Source organism: Eulemur rufifrons, chromosome 8, assembly GCF_041146395.1.
Source record: "Eulemur rufifrons isolate Redbay chromosome 8, OSU_ERuf_1, whole genome shotgun sequence".
NCBI classification, from domain to species: Eukaryota; Metazoa; Chordata; class Mammalia; order Primates; family Lemuridae; genus Eulemur; species Eulemur rufifrons.
The window spans coordinates 46780564-46803265 of record NC_090990.1 but is presented as its reverse complement, the minus strand read 5'-3'; the positions used below and the strand labels follow the sequence as shown (position 1 = coordinate 46803265).

Sequence of the window (22702 nt, the reverse complement as noted above, 5' to 3'; positions counted from 1 at the left end):
TCGTGAGTCATAGGAAAGGTTCACTTGTTACAAGATGGAAAAGCTACTACTCTTTCCTACTTGACCAAGAAACTATCCACAGTTACTTGCACTGAACGTGTTACAATGTATAAATCATATTACAGATTTGTTCAGAAACCACTAAAGCAGCAAACAGAATGGATTTCCCAATTAAAGAAAGAAGGAGAAAAGACACAGCAGGAAAACAAACTCATCTGCCCATTATTCTACTGCTCACTCCTCCCCAAATACATAAATTCCTTTATGATTATGGACAAAATTTTTTTTTCCAAGGAAAACCATTGTTCCATTGGGAGAAAATGTCCTTCCTTACATACTATCATTGCACTAGGCAGCCCATAAAAAGAACCTTCTAAGTAATACACATAAATGGTAGAATGATTCCATTTTCTTTAGTGAGCCACTGTTCCAAGAGAATGCCCACTTTCTAAATGGAATAGATTTGGTTGTCCTCTCAAGAATATTCATTAGGTTATATGCAAAAATGACTTTTTCTACATCAGTTGGAAAAGCACTTATTAAACATCTACAATGAACTAAACTCTGGTCATAGACGAAACCAACACATAAACACCTAATCTCAACATAGCACTATAAGCGCACTAATGGCCACACTTACAAGGGGGAAGTGATAATTTAAATACAAAGTGAGAGAAACAGGAGCACAGGCTTATGATGGAGGTCACAGGCTCCACAGGCACTGAAGAATGAGAGCTAGTTTCTGTAGGCTCTGTGATCTGTGAAAATACAGATTACCTATCTGCCAAAATGATTCTTCTCAAAGATCAAAACAGGTGACTAAAGAACTTACAAATTATTTAATGTTATATAAATGTGATTTAGCAATAAATCAGATCCAATGTCTGCCATTTGAAGAACCAACGCATGTTACTTAACTTTGCACAGGAGCAGAAAGCTGTTCTCAGATTTCACATGGCACAGATAAGCTAGTCATGACCAACACAATTTTGTTTCTTATTAGACTATCACTATGTGCATGTTTTATCCCTGCAGATATAATCAAAATATTTCCAAGGCGAATCAGATATATTCAAGCAAACACTTAGATGGGGGAAGCAGTATGCTATCCATTAGATATAAATTTCTTTTTTTTTTTTAATCTTTTATACCTCATGATCTTTTGCTTTATGAAACTATATGGTGCTACCTTCTCATTCCCGGCATGCTCTTATATCCGTACTGGTTTTTGTTAGATTTGAAAGCAAGCAGATATTGAAAACCTGAAGCAGGCATAGGCAATGACGAGCAAAAACCCAGATGCAATTCAAGGCATTTAACAAAATGTTAATGCATTTCCATCTTACCTAGGACAAACATGGAAATATTAAGTGACTCATAATTTTTTAAAATTTCATAATTAAAAAAAATTTTAAACCTAGACACTCACCCATCCCCGTCTGGTTACCATCAGGAGACTTGCTATTTCTTCTCCAAATGTAGAAATTTTTCAGTGATGGAAGAGAAATTTGTTTACACTAAGGAGCCTGGTTCACACTGTGCAGCGTGTGACGCCATGGTGAGCTGCCCCTTAGACTCATGGCGTGCCTCCATTACTGTGTTTTCCCCCAATTCAGCTTCATTTGCTCTGTGACCTTTTCTTTGAAATTGGATTTTCAATATTAAAATGTCGTCTACTGAAGAACACAGTAAACATTTTTCAGAATTTGAAATTTCAGCATGTTTTATGGGTGGTGGGAATTCTAATTCCATGTCTATTTGTCCAATGAGTGAATGTAAAAAATAAACTACCGAAAAAGGGAATAGTAATCAGTTTGGCTTTGCAAATGAAATGGATTACTTGAGAAGATCCTTGAAGATATGTAAAGTTAAAACTTGTTAAAAGTACAGGCTTTGGAGTCATTTAGACTTCATCTATAAAATAATGAGACTTAAGAAAACTCATAAAATTATATGTATTGAACAAAATAATGTGTGTAAGCCATTTATCAGAGTGTCTAGAATGTAAGTATTCCAAAAAAGTTAAGAAATAAAGCCATAAATTTTATTTCAATGTTCTAAAATGTAGTCTCCTTGGATTAGCTACCATTATAATTGCTATTTCAGAAAATAAATTCTTTAACTTTCAGTTTTAAAACTTTGTCTCGCACATATCCCCTCTAGGCACAGATCATTTCTGTCCTTCCCCTCCTACGCGCCCTACTTGTGACACTTCTTTGCTTTTAGCGAACTCCCAAGTCGGAAGCTGCCATACTCCTGTCAATCCTACCAACCTTTCAAGCTCAGTCTCTTCCATGTGGCCTTCTGATGCATTTGTTTCTGCACCTATATATATTTTCTTTTTTTAAACTGAAAAGCAAAGATCACATTAGATAGTGTATTTCTCCCCTTAGGCTTAGAACTGTACTAGATTCCAAAAATCCTTGATGATATCTCCCCAGAGTAACTTAGGCTGTGTTAAAATTCCACCAACCCATGAATAAACCCCTCCAAGCTTTCTAGAAAAAGAGTTTTACTATCCAAAAATGGGAATAATATTGCTGAGTTGGAACAGATACATTCAAAATACACAATATGAATTTTTCACACGATGCAAGTATCTTGGAGTCTTAGCATACCATAAAGGTAAAGGAAAAGAGATAAAAGTGACTATTTTAAAAAAATATTTAACTATCTAAGTAAGAAAACATAATAGAAACCTAGCAGTGATATTTATTACCTCCTATCCCATTGCATTCAACAAAAAAGAGGCAGTCTCTGCAAGGAAATAACTTTAAATGCTACTTAATTTTTGATATTTTACCTCCTTAATTCAAATACTTCCTCTTTGTTCCACATTGGATCAATGAAAATGACTGCTTAATCTATACTCATATATGCAAACTTGAAATATTTTAAAGCAACACAAAACTACTGACATCAAAGCAGCAACATAAATCCATTTAAAATAATGTGTTTCCAAGTACAAAAGAAAAAGTAAATTCTCTGTACACTGAAGCCTCCTCCTTCACCATTCTACATCTAACTTTTTATAAAACATGCCAAAAAGAGACAAGAATAGAAACATGTTTTTAAAACTGAATGCCTAAGCAATGAACATAATATTAGACCACAACATAAGACTATCACACAGCATTAAAATACTTTGGATTTAAATGTATATACATAAATAGAAACCTTAAATAAAAGTTGAAAGTAATTATTATGAAAATCAATGAACAATTAATCTAGAGCAGGAATACTGGAAAATAACTTGTATATAACATAAGTGTGTTATTATGAGACACATTTATAGTTAATAATGTTTTAAAAAAGTGAGCTCATTATTTTAATAAAATGTAAAGGACACAGAAATTCCTAATGACTAATTATACTTGATTCCATTTCTGGACTACTGCTTTAGGGATTCCTGAGGGTTCTACTGTGATTTCTGAAGCATGGACAGTGAGGACTGAAAGTCAGTGAGGCAGAGATTAAGGAAATTATCAGGGATGGCAGGTTATACCAAGGAGACTAAAGCACACATGTATTTGTAATCTGGAGAAATCGATTTTAAAAAATCAAGAAACTTCCTAAAACAAAAGGAAAATGAACAAACTGCTCTAAGGGGTCTGGGAAGAAGCAAATAGAATCCAGAAACATCCAGGACATTCCTATATTTGCCTTGTCAATACGAGTGTGAAAAGCAGTATTAAAAAGATGACACTTGGACAACTGAAAGCAGTTCCAACCATAGAATGAAAAGAAACGCAATATGGACAGCTGTCACTACAGGGAATCTGTGACGCATCCATTCAAGAGCTATAACATTTCCTCTAAATCAAAATCACAGAATTGGATACTAGATAGCTCAGGACCCTCACAGGGAGATCTTCAGAAATTATATTTTAGACAAAAGTTCTTGCTCAATTATTTTGGCAGCATGGCCATGAATAAGGTTTGCTAGCTTATATCAGGAATGCAGCATAAATCTTGCTGTTGCAGTAGAAATAACCTAATTTGCGTGTGCCCGGCTGAAAATAAAAAGAAAGGCTGCTGTAACGTAATGTCTAACTCTTTGAGTCGACGATTGCCTCCCTTAGGCAATAATACTTAAGCAAGAATATCCCTATTATGTCCAAATAGTCCCTGTCTTACTTGTATAAAAGCGAATCTCTGAGTTTCATAAATTAATTTTTTAAGTCGAGCAAAAGCATACACTAAAGGCAGCACTCTATTGTATGAAATTATATTGCCAATCTAGTAATGATTTCAAGAACCATATGTTAACAAGGAAGTCAGTGGTAATACTTTCAAGCACCGAGCCCCGACCCATAGTGAATTTAAATTTCTAGATTTAGATGAATGGGGCTTCAAACACAATTAGCAAATAATATTTAAGGCACTATTTTACAATTTAGAAAAAGCAACCATTTGTTTACTGCTATGATTCTTTAATGATATTCTGCTTTCACCTACAAGGAAATGCTGAATGGTCAATTTTTAAAATTAATCAGGATAACCTTGTTTTAATGTGAATCGTCTTCCCTTTTTATTATGGTGAAGTCACCAAAAATGACAATAAATGTCCACGAGATCTACTTCTCAATTAAAATTCTGAAAGGAGAAGATACTGCACGAGCAGTGTTAAGAATTTTGGCACTGAAACTACTAGTATATTCTTGACAGTCTGATAAACTGCTCCACTTTTCAAAAACATCATAAGGGCAATTCGAGCTACAATACACACGAAAGGAAAATTTTTAGAGGTTTGTTTCTAACATGCAGTCGCCTTGCTCAGGCATATGTACCCTCACTCAAGATAAATGCCTGAGCTTACTATTGTTTAAACCTTTAAAACACCATTCTGCACCAACACCAACACAGCACCCAATCGCATTCCCAAAGAACCACCGGTCACACAGGCAACAGAAATCTTACCTGGGAACCCCCCCTGGACCATTGCTGTTCCAGTGTTCCCTTCAGGGTATCTGCATTCCTGACAAACATTCAATGCTGGAAGCAGCTCAAATCCTCACCACAGACTCTGTCCTCTCTCTTCTGACGACCTTGGGCCTATTTTTTTTTTTTTTTTTCCCCTCTCAGATTTTATTCTCTTTAAGGGCAACCTGTCAGACTATTTCTATCCCGGAGAAGCAATCAATTAAGCTAATTTCCAACTAGCCCTCAAGCTAACGGTCACATCTGTCAGCAGGTGAAAGCTGCCTGGAAAAGTATGCCAGAGAAGCAAAAGCCCTGGTTTCCAACATCTGACCCTCGGATGCTTCACGCTGCCGACCGTGACATTCAGTTACCCTGCTCGCCTCAGGATGATGGCTCTATTCCAGAACGGGCGGCAGTAACGCCACCGTTTATTTTGTGGCCAGCTCCAATTAATATCATTTTAATGACCCACTTTTCCCGCGGAGAAACACTTCATCACGTTAGTTACATCTTTCAAATGCAAATTAAAAGGAAACAGCAGTTGATTTTAGCCTGTCCGAAGTGAGGGGAACAGTCATCAACTCACTCTCCCCTTATCGCTCCCAGCATTGAATCACGTTTTTATAACAAAGAAGCCAGTGGACCACATTGAACATGCGGTATCTGGAGCGAGATTCATTTGTGTCTCAGTAACATTCTAAACGTGCAGTGAAGATTCTACTTAAGCAGTCAAGTCTTCAAGTTAGCTTTTTGGGGGAAAAAAAAATTATGAAAAATAAATTGTAGCTTCAGAGAAACCACTAGGAAAATGGCTGAGGTTTCTTAAACGTCACTCAAAATGCTACATTGCCCCCCCCACGCCCCCTGACCCTGCCCCACCCCTGGCACACCTAAACATCATCATAGTCAACTGCAGTTACTTCAGAATTTTCTATCAATTACTACAGTATTTTCTAACCTCTCTTTGGAAAAGAATAAAAAATCATCTATGTGATCATTATATGAGAATATAAAAAAAGTCAAGAACACCTGAACACAATTTAAATGCTACTCAGAGGTCTTAAACAGTATAATTTTTAATTTATAGTTATAATAAATGCATCCAGATATCAAGAGCTGAAGCTTAGAAACTGTTCAGAATTTTTAAAAACTACTAAAATAGAAAGCCAAGTTCATCAGTCTTCTCCAGTTAAACAGCCAGAATAAAAATTCTACTTATTTTACTTAATTATAAATACAAAAGGTCCAAAAAGGGATGATTAACTGGGAGAAAAAGAATTTATACAAAACCAAAAAAATTAAACCTTAGCCTTTATTTCTAACACTTTTCCCTCCTATTTTGCATTGCCAAAAACAAAACACAAAACAAAAATGAGAGAACAAGTAGATTCATATATTTGGTAAAAGAACATGTAAATATTGCCAGAAGCCACTAATGCCTTTGGCTTATTTGAAGTGAACATACTTAACATTCTTTAAATGCTTGGTGATAATTGCTGTTGATTGTAGTGACATCTATTGGCAAGGCAGAGATCAACTAGAGTCCACAATGAAACAAAAAATTCTAAACCAAAAGAGTTACTAGATGCTCAAAAATCTTTGTTTATCATGAGTTTACCTCCTCCTAAAAACTGGCACCTTACGCAGAGAAAGGCCCTGGAAGGGAGGGGCTACGTGAGGCCCCGGACCCCAAAGGGGAACTTGAGTCTAGTCCTGCCCTCAGTAACTAATTTAGCATTTTGGGCAAATTAATCACTCTTGGTCTCAGGATCCTCAGCCGTAAAATTAGACAGACTCCACACGAGCTTTAAGGTTCTCAAATCCCATGACTGTCAAGGAAGACACTGATTAATATACTTTTATTTCCTTCTTTAAAGTATCAAGGAAGACGTTGATTAATATGCTTTTATTCCCTCTTTAAAGTAATTTACTACTTGATTGCTCTCCTCCTTTAACGGAGACCTTTTTATAATTAATAACTTTTAACTATCTCTTACACGTGTGAGTCTTTCGTTTAAAATGATATTTAACTTTGGAAAAATTTTAACAGTTTTATTGAGTATAATTTACACACCATAAAATTTACCCGTTGCAAATGTACAAGTCAACGATTCCTGGTAAATTCATAGAGTTGTACAACCATCACAACTATTCAGTCAGTTTTAGAACATTTCCACCACCCCAAGAAATTCCAGTAGGTCCAATCTCAAGCCCAGCCCCGGGCTGCTTTCTGTCTTGGTGGATTTGTTTCTTATGGACAAATGGAATGGAATCACACAGTATGTTGTCATTTGCGTCAGGCTTCCTGTACTTAGCACAATGAACATGCATCAGCACTGTGCTCCTTTTCATTGCTGAATAGTATTCCACTATATGGCTATACATGGTTTATCTATTTGCCAGGGGGTACACACTTGGCTCGTTTCCAGTTTTTGGCTATTATCAATAATGCTGCTATGAACTTTCACAGAAGAGTGTTTGTGTGGACATATACTTTCATTTCTTTTGAGTATATACCGAGAAGCAGAATTGCTGGGTTATAGAGTAAGCCTATATTTAACTTTTTAAAGAAACTGCCAAACTGTTTTCCAAGGTAGCTGCACCATTTTACATTCCCACCAGCAGTGCAGGAAGGTTCTAGTTGTAACGCCTTTTTTAATTAAAATCATTTTAGTGAATGCACAGTGGTTCTAGTTTGTAGTTCTCTAATAACTAATGATATTGAGCACCTTGTGCTTAGTAGCCATTCGCACGCCTCTGGTGAAATGTCATTTCAAGTTTTTCCCCATTTTTAAAAATTGGGTTAGTTGCTTTCTTATTATTGAGCTGTAAGACAAAAATGCTTTTTTAATCTTTTAAGTATGCATATTTTGTTATATTAAGTTCAGGTGGATTAAATAAAGTTGAAAGTAGAAGTTTTTTCTTGATAGTTGCTGTAGTGCCCGACTGTAATCCCTGCTACTTGGGAGGCCGATGTGGGAGGATTGCTGGAGCTCAGCCTGGGCAACGTCGTGAGACCCTGTCTCAAAAAAAAGAAAGAAAGGAAAACAAAAGAAAAGAAGCCTCTTCTTTTAAATAGTTTAGTGTATATTCTTCTATGCTTTTTTTCTCAAGTAAAAAATTTTAAGAATCCTACAGAGTTCAGTTTTGGGCTTGGAATTTGGCTAAAATCTGCTATTTGGCTTTGGCCTCCAGGTCTGAAAGATACTAGGGCATCATGATTCAGGCACCTCTGAACCAGTGCAAGATCAATGACCTGGTGACAGCATGGATTAACAATCAAAACAAAACTGTGTATTAATGGCAATGACTCAAACAAGGCTGACACTTGGATTTACTGTCACTACTTAGGTTGGCGTCCTTGAGGTAACGTGGGAGTGAAAAATCTCTTTCTGTGACATTATGTGCTTGCCATGGTGAAATTCTATCAGTTAATTGAAGTATAATGCTTATTTATTACTACAGGAGTAAAATATTACAAATAAAGATCAGGATGAAAGCTGCTAGGGTTTTCTTTTATTTTTTAAAATTAATTTAAAAAATTTTAATTTAATAATAGAGACAGGGTTTTGCTATGTTGCCCAAGCTGGTCTCAAACTCCTGGGCTCAAGAGATACTCCCACCTCAGCCTCCTGAGTAGCTGGGACTACAGGTGCGCACTGCTACACTCGGCAAAAGTTGATATTCTTTTTATTAAAAATTACTAAATTAAATAGAAAAAATACATAGAAAGTTAATGGGAGAAATAACTTTGTAAAGAAGAGTATACTCTTCGTAAGTTAACAAAATGTTCATAAAAATTTAAATACTGCAAGGCAGAATAACAGAGATTAAGTTTACCATAAGATTTTTGGGACTGTTTGGCAAACTAGCACTCACAGTAAATGAAGTAACCTTTTAAAGCTGTATTTTTAGTTGTTAGATTCTATTTGAACTATTCATTTTTCTCAAAACGTTTTCCAGTATATACTTCCTACATGAGGAGGAATGAAGTAAAAGTAAAATGTCAACACTACAACATCAAAATTCCATGGGAAAGAAAAATTACAAATTCATATATAAATAATCTTTGGTCCAGAGAAAATAAAGAAGAGAAGAAGTATTAGAGAAAAGTGAAGTACTCCAAAATACCTTTCTCTCCTAGTGATTTCAGCTGCAAATAAAAGTGTAATTGTGCCATTATGCAAAGGCGACCAGGGAGCGGGTCAGTAGCAGATAGTGTTAATAAAGTATTGGTCCTACACAATATAATATTAAACTCCAAAAAACTGACTAAAATTTTTAAAAACTAAAGTATAATAATTTTTGGGTAAAACTGTAATGTTCTTATGCCAGAATTTCATTCTGTAGTGGCAATATTTGGCACAAATTGAAGAATTCTGTATTACTTTTGATGACAGTAAAAAGAAGTAGCTAACGCTTCTGGAGTACCTCTTATGTGCCACCTCTTATGTAAACACATTATATACTTTATCTCTTCTCATCTCTCACAACAACCCTGTGAAAGGTATATTATTACTATCATCCCCATCTTACAAATGGGGAAACTAAAGGAAAGAGATGCAACTTGTTTCAAGTCAAACGGCTAGAAAAGCTTAGAGGTTAAGTGACTTAATGAGAGTATATTACAATATATCTCACTATAATTGCTATTAGTGGAAAAACACCAAAGTAAATATCTTTGTAAATACACAGACACACACACATGCACATGGACAATGAACTCCTTAAGATATGAAGCTAAATTATTCAAAGAATATGCACATTTAAATTTTTTACACATGCTGCCAAATGGGTCTCTAAAAAGAAGTATACAAACTTCTATTCCTACCAACAGTATATAAGAACTATCTTTCTACCTCTCCAACAATGATTAATATTAATTTTTAAGATACTAAGTAATCTGATAGACCCCCACATCTGTTCTCATATTAATTTACACTTCTTTTATTGTGAAGCTGAACAGACTTTTTTGTACTTGTTGCCTAAATCCATTTCTTTTGTTATATATTGTCTGATCTTTCCTTTTTTCTATTATTGTACATGTCTTTTTCTTCTGTCTATGTATACATATTTTTATACATATATACACAATGTTTTTGATTATTATGTAATTTTCTTTTATAGTTTTGGTTTTGGTATAATAATTTGAAAGGCCTTTCCCTGTACCAAGATTATATTTTTAAAAAATCTAATATAGACTTTTTATGGTATTTTTATGGTTTCAGTTTTTAGAATTACATGATTCTTTTAGAATTAATTTGTAATATTGCTGAGAAGTGAAGATTTCTACATTTTGTCTCTGCCTATTTCATCATTCATTGAATAATCTATCCTATTTCTACTACCTCAAAAAAGAATTTATGTTCTAAATTCTAAACAAATAGCTGGGTCTATTTCTAGACTATTTTTAATGCAAATATTAAACTGATTTTATTACTGCAGTTTTAAATCAGGTTCCTAATCAGGCACTCTGGGCAAGATAATTCTTCATAGTATGGGACTATCCCTTGGCACCTCCGCCCATCAATGACAACAGAAACCACCATCCATTTAGACCAGCAGACACTTGGCAATGTGTAGAAATAGTTTTGGACCTGAGATGCTGCTAACATCCTACAACGCAAAGGACTGCCCCCCACAACAGGAATTTTCCAGTCAAGATGGCAACAGTGCCAAGGTGGAGAAAACACTCCCACCCATGTCTAACAGCTCCAGACTGAGTTTGAAAACCACCTTTAGAATAGATTCAGATATCAGGGAAAAGCAAGTCCCCTCCTCATTATTTTTCTTTCCCAAAATTGTCAAGCATTTCATTTCCAAGTCAATTTCCAATCAAATTCTTGTATTAAAAAAAAAGGCCTATTCTACCAAGGATTTGGATTCAAATGACTTCAAACTTATAGACTAACTTAGAAATAATCGAATTCTGTAATATAATAGACTTAGTCTTCCAATCAAGAAAATAGTATTTCTATTTTTCCACCAAATCTTCTTCAATAAAGTTCCATAGTTTTCTTTAAAAAAGAAGCTATGAGCTGGGCATGGTGGCTCACGCCTGTAATCCCAGCAAACCAGAAGGCTGAGGCAGGAGGATTGCTTGAGGCCAGGAGTCTGAGATCAGAGCTTTGGGACTGGTTTCCTACCCTACTCTATTTGGAATGCATGAGAATTACGCAGAAAGACTTTTTCTTAAATTAAAATATATGTGTGTGCGTATATATTTTATATGTGAATTTTAAATAAATATGGTGAAGTGGAGTGACTGCTAATGAGTAGGGATTTTGGGGTGAGTGAAGCAACTGCATTGTACATTTTAAGTAGGTGAATTGTATGGTAAATGAATTGTATCTCAACAAAGCTATTATTTTTTAAAAAAGAAGTTATCCCCTCTAAATTTATAAATATTGTGACTCTGAGTAACAGATTTGGTAATAAAACACATTTGACAAGGCCTTAACTAGTATCCTATCCTTAAAATAATTGAAACAGTAAGAATTGAAGGAAAACATGAAGATGCAAGGTATTGGCAATCTAATTTTTATTTGAAAATTATTTTCAAATAATTTTTATTTGAAAGTTCACTTGTATCTGTTGAACTGTTGTCAGGAAGAAAGAGAACAAACAGAAAAGAAGTTTCATTCTGGGCTGGGGGGATGGGAGCACTGGTAATGACAGAACAGAGAACGAGAGTTTTGTAAAAGACCAGCCTAGGGGAAGACATAACATTTTATTTTCGTGGAAGGATTTAAAGTGCTACTGGAAAAAAGACCTGGCATATTCCCAAAAGCCAAGTGAAAATTTGGGTCAGGAGATGAGAAGAGTAACGCTAGAAACAGAACCTTTAAAGTCACCATGTGATCGTGAACTGAGTGGTCTTGTGATGCCCTCGGTGATCTTGAATCTATGACAAGACAATCTGGTTTTAAATTTAGGTATTAAAGGCTATTACCACAAGGTAAGTCAAAAGTTCCTGTACTATCAATACATATCTTTGACAAACACTGCAACCTTTGATAATGGTCATTTTGTCAACAGCTAAGCACTGATGAAGTACATTGTTTCTTAATTCTTTTTTTTTTTTTTTTTGGAGACAGAGCCTGACTCTGTCACCCAGGCTAGAGTGCAGTGGTGTCATCACAGCTCCCTGCAACCTAAAACTCCTGAGCTCAAGTGATCCTCCTGCTTCAGCCTCCTGAGTTCAGGCATAGCAAGGACTACAGGAGTAGCTAGACTACAGGCGCACCACCACGCCTGGCTAATTTTTCTATTTTTTGTAGAGACAGGGTCTCACTTTTGCCTTAGTCTGGTCTTGAACTCCTGGCCTCAAGTGATACTCCCATGGTGGCCTCCCAGAGTGCTAGGATTACAGGTGTGAGCCACCACACCTGGCCCTGTTTCTTAATTCTTAATTGTTTCATAATTCTTAAAATTCAAGCAACTTTGGTTCAATGGATGGTTATAATAATTACAATAATTAGATACCAGGATGAAATATGTTCAACTATGCAAGTTAAGTGACCTAAAATATAAATGCCTATTATATAACACACTTTCTATATTGGTTGTAACATTTATTAATAATTCTTACAATAATCTGAATGATAATTACTATGGTTATTTTATCAAGTATCCTCTTTCTCTTCTTCCTCATCAATTCCTTGTTGCTAAATACAATGATTACGTTTATGTCTCCAACCTCCTCAACCTCTCAGTAGCGTTCCACAGTTGTCCACTGAAGTTCAGTGACAGAAGCCCTCTTGAAACACTTTTTTTCTCATAAGCTACATGATGCCATAATCTCCTGGAAGCGCTAGAATGCTCCTTTGCTGGCTCTTGCGGCAGGTGCTGGGCTTGCATCTTATTGCTGTCTATACACTATTACTAAGTAAACTCATCAGCTCCCGTGACTTTAAATACCATCCAGACCAGCAGTCCCCAACCTTTTTGGCACCAGGGACTGGTTTCATGGAAGACAATTTTTCCATGGACCGGGGGTGGGGCAGATGGCTTTGGGATGATTCAAGCACATTACAGTTATTTTGTGCAGTCAAACCTCTCTGCTAATGATAGTGTCTGTATTTGCAGCCACTCCCCAGCGCTAGCATCACCGCCTCAGCTCCACCTCAGATCATCAGGCATTAGATTCCCCTATGGAGCACACAACCTAGATCCCTCACAAGCACAGTTTACAGTAGGGCTCCCACTCCTATGAGAATCTAATGCCGCAGCTAATCTGACAGAAGGTGGAGCTTATGCAGTGATGTGAACAATGGGCAATGGCTGTAAATACAGATGAAACTTGATCTCTCACCTGCCACTCACCTCCTGCTGTGTGTCCCAGTTCCTAACAGGCCCCAGACTAGTACTGGTCTGCCGCCAGAGGGCTGGGGACCACAGATCTAGACAGTGGTTTTCAGAGCTTGGTCCACGGATCAGAAGTATCAGAATCACCTGGAAACTCACTAGAAATGCAAATTATCGGGTCCTTCCAAACATAAGAAATCAGAAACTGGGGGTGGGGCCTATCCATTGATGTTTTAACAAGCTTTCCAGGTACTTCTGATGCACACTGAAGTTTGAAATCCACTGATCTAAATTAGTGTTTTTTGTAATGCAGGTTGCAACTCACTTGTTGGTCATGAAATAAACTGAGCTGCAACCAAAATTTTTTTTTTTTTTTTGAGACAGAGTCTCACTTTGTTGCCCAGGCTAGAGTGAGTGCCGTGGCGTCAGCCTAGCTCACAGCAACCTCAAACTCCTGGGCTCAAGCGATCCTCCTGCCTCAGCCTCCCGAGTAGCTGGGACTACAGGCATGCGCCACTATGCCCGGCTAATTTTTCTATATGTATATTTTTAGTTGTCCATATAATTTCTTTCTATTTTTAGTAGAGACGGGGTCTCGCTCTTGCTCAGGCTGGTCTCGAACTCCTGACCTTGAGCGATCCACCCGCCTTGGCCTCCCAGAGTGCTAGGATTACAGGCGTGAGCCACCGCGCCCGGCCTGCAACCAAAATTTTAAAATATGAAATAGAAGAAAAAAAGAATAAAATTCATCACATTATAAAGGTAAGTAATATTTCATGAAATATTTGTTCCAATTACATATGCATGTTCCTCTGAGTGCTTGTGTGTGTGTGTGTGTGTGTGTGTGTACATGTGCATATCTACACCCACTGGTTGGTAAGTATGTTACTGTGGGTCATAGCCTGGAAAAAAAACCCTGATCTATATTATGACATATAAATGAGTCAGGCTGGGCGCAGGGGCTCATGCCTGTAATCCTAGCACTTTGGGAGGCCGAGGCGAGAGGATTGCTCAAGGTCAGGAGTTGGAGACCAGCCTGAGCAAAAGCGAGACCCTGTTGCTACTAAAAATAGAAAGAAATTAGCTGGACAACTAAAAATATACATATATATAAAAAAAATTAGCCGGGCATGGTGGCGCATGCCTGTAGTCCCAGCTACTCGGGAAGCTGAGGCAGGAGGATCATTTGGGCCCAGGAGTTTGAGGTTGCTGTGAGCTAGGCTGATGCCACGGCACTCTAGCCCGGGCAACACAGCGAGACTCTGTCAAAAAAAAAAAAAAAAAGCCAGATTTTTGCATGTCTGGTTCCTTCTTGTCATTTAGGTTCTATTTTGGCCTTTCGCAACCATTCTACTTAATGTTGCTTCCTCCAAGGCATTTATTCTCATGTTACCTTGTTTTTATTATAAAATTTATTTCATTTTAATTTTATTATTTTATTTGTTCATAGAACTATCACTATATAGGCTATCTTTTTGTTTGTAATCTTTCTCTCCCAATAGAATCTAAGCTAATGAGGGGAGGGCCATGTTCCCCGATGTGTTCCCAACACCTAGGACAGTGTTGGCCCATCCATTATATCCGCTTAATAAACACTTCTTGACTGGATGCATTTTATAATTAAGTGACTACCAAGGCCTTTTAACATTCTTTAAAATCATGTGTTTCACATGTCTGTGATTTAATAAAATCATACTTCCTTGTGGGTCTATGGCTTGAATTCTAGCCACCCACTTCAGAGTCACGGGCCTTGGAAAAGTTATGTAATCATAATTTCACCACTGTAAAAACAAATAAAATGCTTAGCCTTTGGACAATAAGAATCTTTTGGACAGATGTGCAGAGTAGTCATTGAATAAGAGGTAAGGAACAAAGAAAAACCCATGGGATCCGTTTCAAAAGGAAATATGGGAAGGCCAGAGGCTTTAGGCTCACCTGCATTATAAATACGAACTATCTAACAAATACCCCCATACAGTTCAAACTCTTCTGGAGAAGGTTAACAGTAAGTTTAATAGGATATAAAATGGGAAGGGAACATACATTGGGAAGGAAAGTAGGGAGCAAAATGAATAGATGGGAGAGTCATATATATAGCCCAAATAGGTTTGCTAGAGAATGTGTGAAATGTATTATGTTATAGTTAGAGAATGACTTAAATGTCAGATTTTTTCCCTGTATTTAGTGTAAATCATTGTCCTTCCTGAGTCCTACTGGTGCCGTGTAAATGTGTCTATGAATGTGAGATTGTAACTTTGGGGAGGATGCTGCTACTCTGCCTAACTTATGGCATAAAAGTTATATTTACAAGAGAACCCCAAATCACTGTACCTATTTCTGCTAGAGTAATGGGTTTTAAGTAACAGCAAATGTAGATGATGGTATGGGCTCTGGAGTCAGTGTACCTGGGTTTGAACCCCATTTCCACTATTAGCTATGTGACTCTTGATACATTCCTTAATTTCTCTGAGCCCATTTCCTTATTTGTATAATTGGAAACCTCCTATTAACTGAATTTATAACATACGTAAAGACTTTTGAACTATGCTTGTCACATGGTAAACCAAAGTACTTACTAGGTATCACAGTTCTTATACTTAGCTCTTCAAATGCTTTTTCTTCTCCAATTGTCCCAACAATCCTATGAGGCAGGTTATTATAAGACATTCCCTCACCCCCTTATAGATAAGCAAGTGTGCATCATGAAGAGATTAAATAACTCATCCAAGAACTCAGAACTACTAAGAATTAGAACTAAGATTAGAACACAGTCTTAGTTGCACACGTAAACCAGGTTTCCTACTAACCAGGCAAATATTGGCCTTACAGGACCCTAGGAATTATGAATGATCAAGACTCTATCCCCATTCTGCTTCAGTTACCCTAATATCAATATCAGAACAAGGAAGCATATTACACACGTGCACACACATATCAACTGTATCTGTCATTCGGAGCTCTCTAAAAAGAGGTTGAGAACCAAAACACTACGGTACACTTATCAAATTTTGTTCCCATGCCTTCGTATTCGCTCTCCAGGCTAATGACTCCACCAAGAATAAAGGAGGTATGTTTTATTTATTTCACAGCAGACTCACTTAACACTGTTACTAAAAAGCAGATGGTATTGAACAAAGATTTGTTGAATAAATGAAGAAAATAATGCACGAGAGAGGCTCTGTAAAATCACTAAGTACAAATCAAGTTTTTACAAAGTCAACTTAATTATTATAAAGTTAAATTTATCTTTATATATCTATTTACATGTTTATTATATTTAGAAAAATATAAAGTTAATAATAACAATAAGAGCTATAATACTTGTTGACAACCTACTATGTGGCAGGCTAAAGGCCTTACTACCTTTTTCCAAACCTCACTATAATCCTATGTACTAGGTACCATTATTGTGCTCTTTTATAGAAGAGAGCATACTTAAGGTCACCCTCTAGGAAGTGCTGGAGCTAGAATTTCAACTCTTTCAATTTCTATATCAATTCCTTTTCTATACTGTAGAAAGGGAAACATTTTTTTAAAAGAAACATATAACATATATTTCACATACAATAAAATTCACCCATTTAAAATGCATAAGTCAGTGGTTTTTAGCATATTCACAAATTGTACAACTGTTACCATGATCTAATTTTAGAATATTTTCATCACTCCCAAAAGAAAATCCAAATATACTAGCAATCAGGTCTAACTACATATGCTGTACACACATAAAAGAAATGCAAATTCTTTTGAATAAAGCCTCCATTAAATATATGTATGAATTTATATTTGATTTAGCTAATACAAAAGAAAATCATGAAATGAATTCCAAATAACTTGGTGGACCTTCTATAATTTTTCATTAGCAACATCAACATCACTTTGAGTAAGACAAGTAAGTAATCAAGAGCTGACATCTATATCCAACTTAGATTATTATGGGTCAAATTCCAACTTCAAGGACTTCTTAGAATTTCAGTACTCACAATCAAATATGACAATTATGAGGGAATGTAGGAAAAATAGTACACAACAAAAGCTTTCTTCAATATTCCCTCTATCTATGTCAAAGAGAAAAGCTTAGGAAATAAAGCCACAAGTTTCAAACACATAGATTTTCTTTTTAGCATATGATCATGCACATTTTTGAAGAACCCATAGCCCTATAATTTTTGATAATTTACAACAGTCATTAAAGCATAATTTAATAAATTCTGCATCTACCCTGAACAGTAAAAAGGAACTTACTGTGAGTAAATGCATATTCTTCTTCATTTTCATCACTGTCATCGGACGGAGCTTTATAAGGAGGAGGCAGCTTCATTGGAGGTGGAGCAGTTCCTTGCCTCTGAAGATGCAAAATTTGAGAGAAGTGTTAACTGCTTTTGTACAATCCTCTTCTTCAATGACAGAAAGCATAAAAAGATAGTCTGAAAATATTTTAAGTGTACCCAACTTCAGTCATATCATGAGGATATCATAAAAAAATACAATTTATCCTCTATAGCTATGCAATTATATAAAAACGACTCTATAATGTAAATATACTAATGCAGAAGACAGGAATTCGAAAGCACAGCTTTTAAGACTGTTGATCTACCTAGAAGAATGCATTACTTTCCCCAGTGAGAAAGCTTGTTATGCATTTTTTTCTTTACACTGTGGAACCTTAATTTTCTTTGTTATTAACCAAATAATTCAAATGAAGGCTATCTCTAAAATAAACCTAAAAGTAAAAAATACCCAATGTAGTAATTCTACATTTAAACTTTTTTTTCAATTGTAGAAGTTACAGATTTCATTCTTAAAAAAAAAAAAAATACTTGAAATACCAAGATTTTCCAACTGAAAAGGTATTCATTTATAATTTATAGATGGTCAACATACATTTTAATGTTTTAAAAAAGAGAAATCCTTGTGATAATTATTTCTGCATGAATATGCTTTCAATTTAGATACCAAATGATACAAAACATCAATATTTGATTTATATACACAATTAAAGTAGAACAAAACTCTATGATCAGATTACCTTCACAGAACGAAGACATTTTCTTGAATGATGAGAAAAATAAAACATGCCAAACTTTACGGAGAGATCCAAGCTGCTGAGAAGAATAGGAGCCGATATACCCAAGCACTCCACAAAAACCAATATAACTGGATTATGCTACAGGATTTCAATAAAGTACATTCAATTATGCTTTATATGACAAAACCACTAATGGCAGGATACACTTCAGTAAGTGGATGGTGACTGGTCCATTACAGAAAGCAGGCATGTAATAAATTCCCCCAAAAGAGAAAACACTATTTGGGAGTCATAAAAGAAAACACACGCCCATATTTACTTAAGATAATGTCAAACCAAAGCAGTAACTATATACATTTGTAGAAAATCCAAAAATCAATAAAAGGCAAGAGTGATGAAGGAAGAGAAGATGCCAAATAAAAAAATGCTTATTAAGCAACAGGGCAAAACAGAAATGTGATCACTGTGTCTCTTAAAGTTGAAAAAACATAGAAGCGAGTGAAATGAAAAGCAAAGGCCAATGAATACTTTACAGTAAACCTTTTCCTCAGAACCAGGGTATTCTGTCAAAGACAATACTCAGAGCAAAGACGGCCAGATTTTAAAATAATATTAAGAGATAGAAATTCTCCTTAATATTTTAATTTAAGGGGAAAAACATAATTGTCTTATTTAATTAACTTCTACTGATCCTCTTGAAAATAATACACAATTAGCATGTCCTGGTCTCCCTATAGTTGGAACGTGGACTGCTAGATACCTGGGGCATCGTTCTGCTGCACATGAGAGAAGGGTGTGGGGTAGGGCCAGGCTGCCAACAAGGCTGGAGCAAAGGATATACAACAGGCCAGGTGATTCTGACCTCCATGGCGGCAGAGAACAAAGCACACTCAGTGGTATCCTCAACTCTGAGAATAGTCCCGGCACAAAGTAGGTCTCCCTTAACTATTTGCTGAATGACTAAACAATTGGTCATCATTCATGCTGTTTGAGTTCCCTGACACATTAACTTTTAGAAAAATGACAGTGATGCAAATTATTCTTGTTCAATAGCACTATATATTAGTTTTGTCTAGTAGAGATGCAAAGGATTTTAGTCCTATAGAAAGGTAACAGGCCAGGTATAGTGGCTCACACCTATAATCCCAGCACTTTGGGAGGCTGAGATGGAAGGGTCACTTGAGGCCAGAGGATCATTTGAGGCCAGGAGTTTAAGACCAGCCTGGGCAACACAGAGAGACCCTGTTTCTACAAAAAATTTAAAACTTAGCTGGGTGTGGTAGTGAATACCTGTAGTCTCAGCTACTCAGGAGGCTGAGGCAGGAGGATCATTTGAGCCCAGAAGTTAGAGGTTGCAGTGAGCTATAATCATGCCACTGCACTCCAGCCTGGGTAACAGAGTAAGACCCTGTCTCTGAAAAAAATAAACGAATTAATTAAAAATTAAAAAATAGAAAAGATAACTTGAAAGGTTACTGTTCCATTGCCCTGTAAGACATTAACCAGTTTGGTATCTAAATTTGAATCTTAAGCATTCTTTCTTTCTGCAACTATAAATACTTCACTCTCTTCCATTCTCTGTGAGCCAGGCTTGGTTTCCTTGTTAATGAGTTTAATAAATACCTGGAACCTGCACATTTTGCCTAATTTTGAGTTGTGCTTTTATTTTTTCTTAAATTATACTTTGACAGTTTTGGAGGTCCCACTGAGATGCTCAAGTAGCCTCACCTACCAGAACCAATTAAACTGTGATGTCTCAGATATGCAATTCATGAGCTGTTTAAGCCCATTTATATGATTTTTTTTATCTCCCACAGTAAATTCCAAGTGGCAAAAGAACTTTGCCTTTTTGACAGTTTCTCTGTTTTTTATTTCCAATTCTATGTTTTTGTCTCAGATATACTAGGCCAGGGGTGGGGAACCTGCAGCCTTAAGGCCACATGTGGCCTTACAGGTCCTGAAGTGTGGCCTTTTGACTGAATTCAAATTTTACAAAACAAATTCTTTTATTTTTATTAATATATTTCTGTTCAGCTTTTATATTCTTATTTTATTTTTTAAAATGAATGTCTTTAAAATAACAAAGAATAAAATAAGTTTCAACAAAATAATCCTCCCAGATCGACCAGCACAATTAGAACATTAGCAAGCCACAAGCGCTAAATTGACAGCTGCTACACCGCCTGACTGGTGAGAATTGATGGGGCTCAAGTACACCAGTCTGTTACCAGCTTTTGACAATGGTGCCCTGTGTTTCCGTTTGAAGTGGAATTTGTGAATAGTTGCACAGCTCAACAGTATTTTTTAATTCTGTCTGCTTAACAGCCCATCACGTCAAAAAAGACCAAGAGAACACTGAAGGAAGAAAACAGATTTTTTAATGAGGATTGGGAATCACAATATTATCTTGTTTCTGCTAAAGATAAGATGATTTGCTTGCTTTGTGATACTGCAATACCAACATTAAAGAAATTCAATGCCCATCAGCATTAACACTCATAAAGACCACAAATATTTTAAATTAGAGGGAGAGATGCAAAAGGTTGTATTGCAGAAATTAACAGATGAAAAGCAAAAGCAAAGACAATTCTCTCAAGCAGCAATAAGACCCAGCAGCATGAATTAGCCTTCAAGTTAACAGACAACTTCATGCAATACTTCAACAGAAAAATATGTATTATTCAATTGCTTTGGATGAATCAACTGATACTACTGACTCGGCACAGGTTTTATACCTCATTCGGATCATAACAGAAGATTTTATTTGCTATGAAGAGATACTCGCTTTGGGCATTCTTGCAAACAGAACACAGGGAATAGATATCTTCAACAACTTTCAAGATAAATGTCATGAAGTTGGACTGAATTTGGTAAGTTTAGTGAGTGTATGTACAGATGGTGCACCTTCTATGACAGGAAAACATGAAGCGTTTATTGCACAGATAAAAAAAAGTATTTACAGATCCAGATGCTCTCATTTCTTTTCATTGTATCTTGCATCAGCAAAATCTCTGTGCTAAAGCTGCTATTTTAAGTGACACTTTGCAACAAGTTATACATATTGTTAACTATATTTGTGCAAATGCAACACGGCATCTTCAGTTTTGCAACATGGCATCTTCAGTTTTGCAACATGCTAATATTGAACAATGAAGTATTCAGTGCGGGTTTGTCATATCATTCTAAAGTGCGTTGGCTATGGCAGGGAGACGTGTTAGCCAAAATTTTATCTCTGTGAGAACAGATAAATTTTAGGAAGAACAGAATCAGCAATGTGAATTATTGAAAGAAAATTTCTATAGGAATGCAGCATTTCTGTGTGATATCATGTCAAATCAAAATGACTTGTATATTTCTTTGCAAAGTAAAACTAAGTCTGTATAGGATATGTGGCAAAAAATCCAAGCATTTTGAGAAAAAGCTATCTTTTTCCAAAACACTTCTTCTTTAAAAAGAAATTTCGGATGAACATTTTCCCTAGTTAGCAAATATCACTGATGAACAGGATGATATATGTGAATCATGTGAAGAATACGCAGCTGTTATAGACCTATTAATTAGAGAATACAATGAAAGGTTCACTGACTTGGAGAATCATGACATCACACTCAAATTCGCATTTCGGCCTCACCTAGTGGATATCACCAAGGCACCTTAAAGATCTACACATGGGATTGACTGTGCTCTCTGTAGACGACATTTTAAAGTCATTGTTTGATACTAAGAAAGATCCAGTTGAAATATGGAAAAATGCAGAATACCCAGGTCTTTGGCAAGATGCCCCCAAAATGCCTTCTTGCTTTTCATCCAATTAATGCTGGGAATCTACATTCTCCTACCTAACCCAAACCAAAATGCCTTAAGGTCACAAATGACTGATACCCATCTAGAGGATCAACTGAAACTGCAGACCTCCATGCTGCAACCAAATATTCAAATGCTTTCCAACAAAAAGCAGACACAACAAAGTCATTAAAAGGTTAACTTTAAAATTAACAAATAGTTTCATTTTTTTGAAATTATTAGGTACATAGTTAGATTTTTATAAAATAATGTATATTTTTAAGTATATCTAATAGAAGTTTCTTGAATACGGCCTTATTTGATTACAGCTAAATTAATCTGGCCTTCCAACATGAAAAGGTTCCCTACCCCTGGCCTAGGCCAAGTTTGGTTCTGATATATATTTGGGGCTATAAATTATTCCTCATTAGCCCCAGCAATAAATGAAGTTTCATTTTACGTTTTGATCATGTAGTGATACTTGTTGAGATGAGACTCCATTCTATAGTGGTTCTATAAAGATCCATTCTTTATTGGTTGAGAGATAAAAGAGAATATATTTGTTAGTCTTTTTGTTTGCCTGTTTGTTTTTACACGAGGACAAGTCTCTTAAAATTAAGAACTTCTTTCTGATTGGTTTATAGAGACTAATAAGCATTA

General features: G+C 36.0%; 1 protein-coding gene across 1 annotated transcript in view; it reads right to left on the bottom strand.

Annotated features, from left to right (window-relative positions):
- PATJ (PATJ crumbs cell polarity complex component) overlaps positions 1-22702 on the bottom strand; it is a 337921-nt gene that overhangs the window by 166706 nt on the left and 148513 nt on the right. The window contains exon 27 of the mRNA XM_069480086.1: positions 17476-17575. Within this exon, the coding sequence (XP_069336187.1) occupies positions 17476-17575 (100 nt within the window). The remainder of the gene's footprint in view (positions 1-17475; positions 17576-22702) is intronic.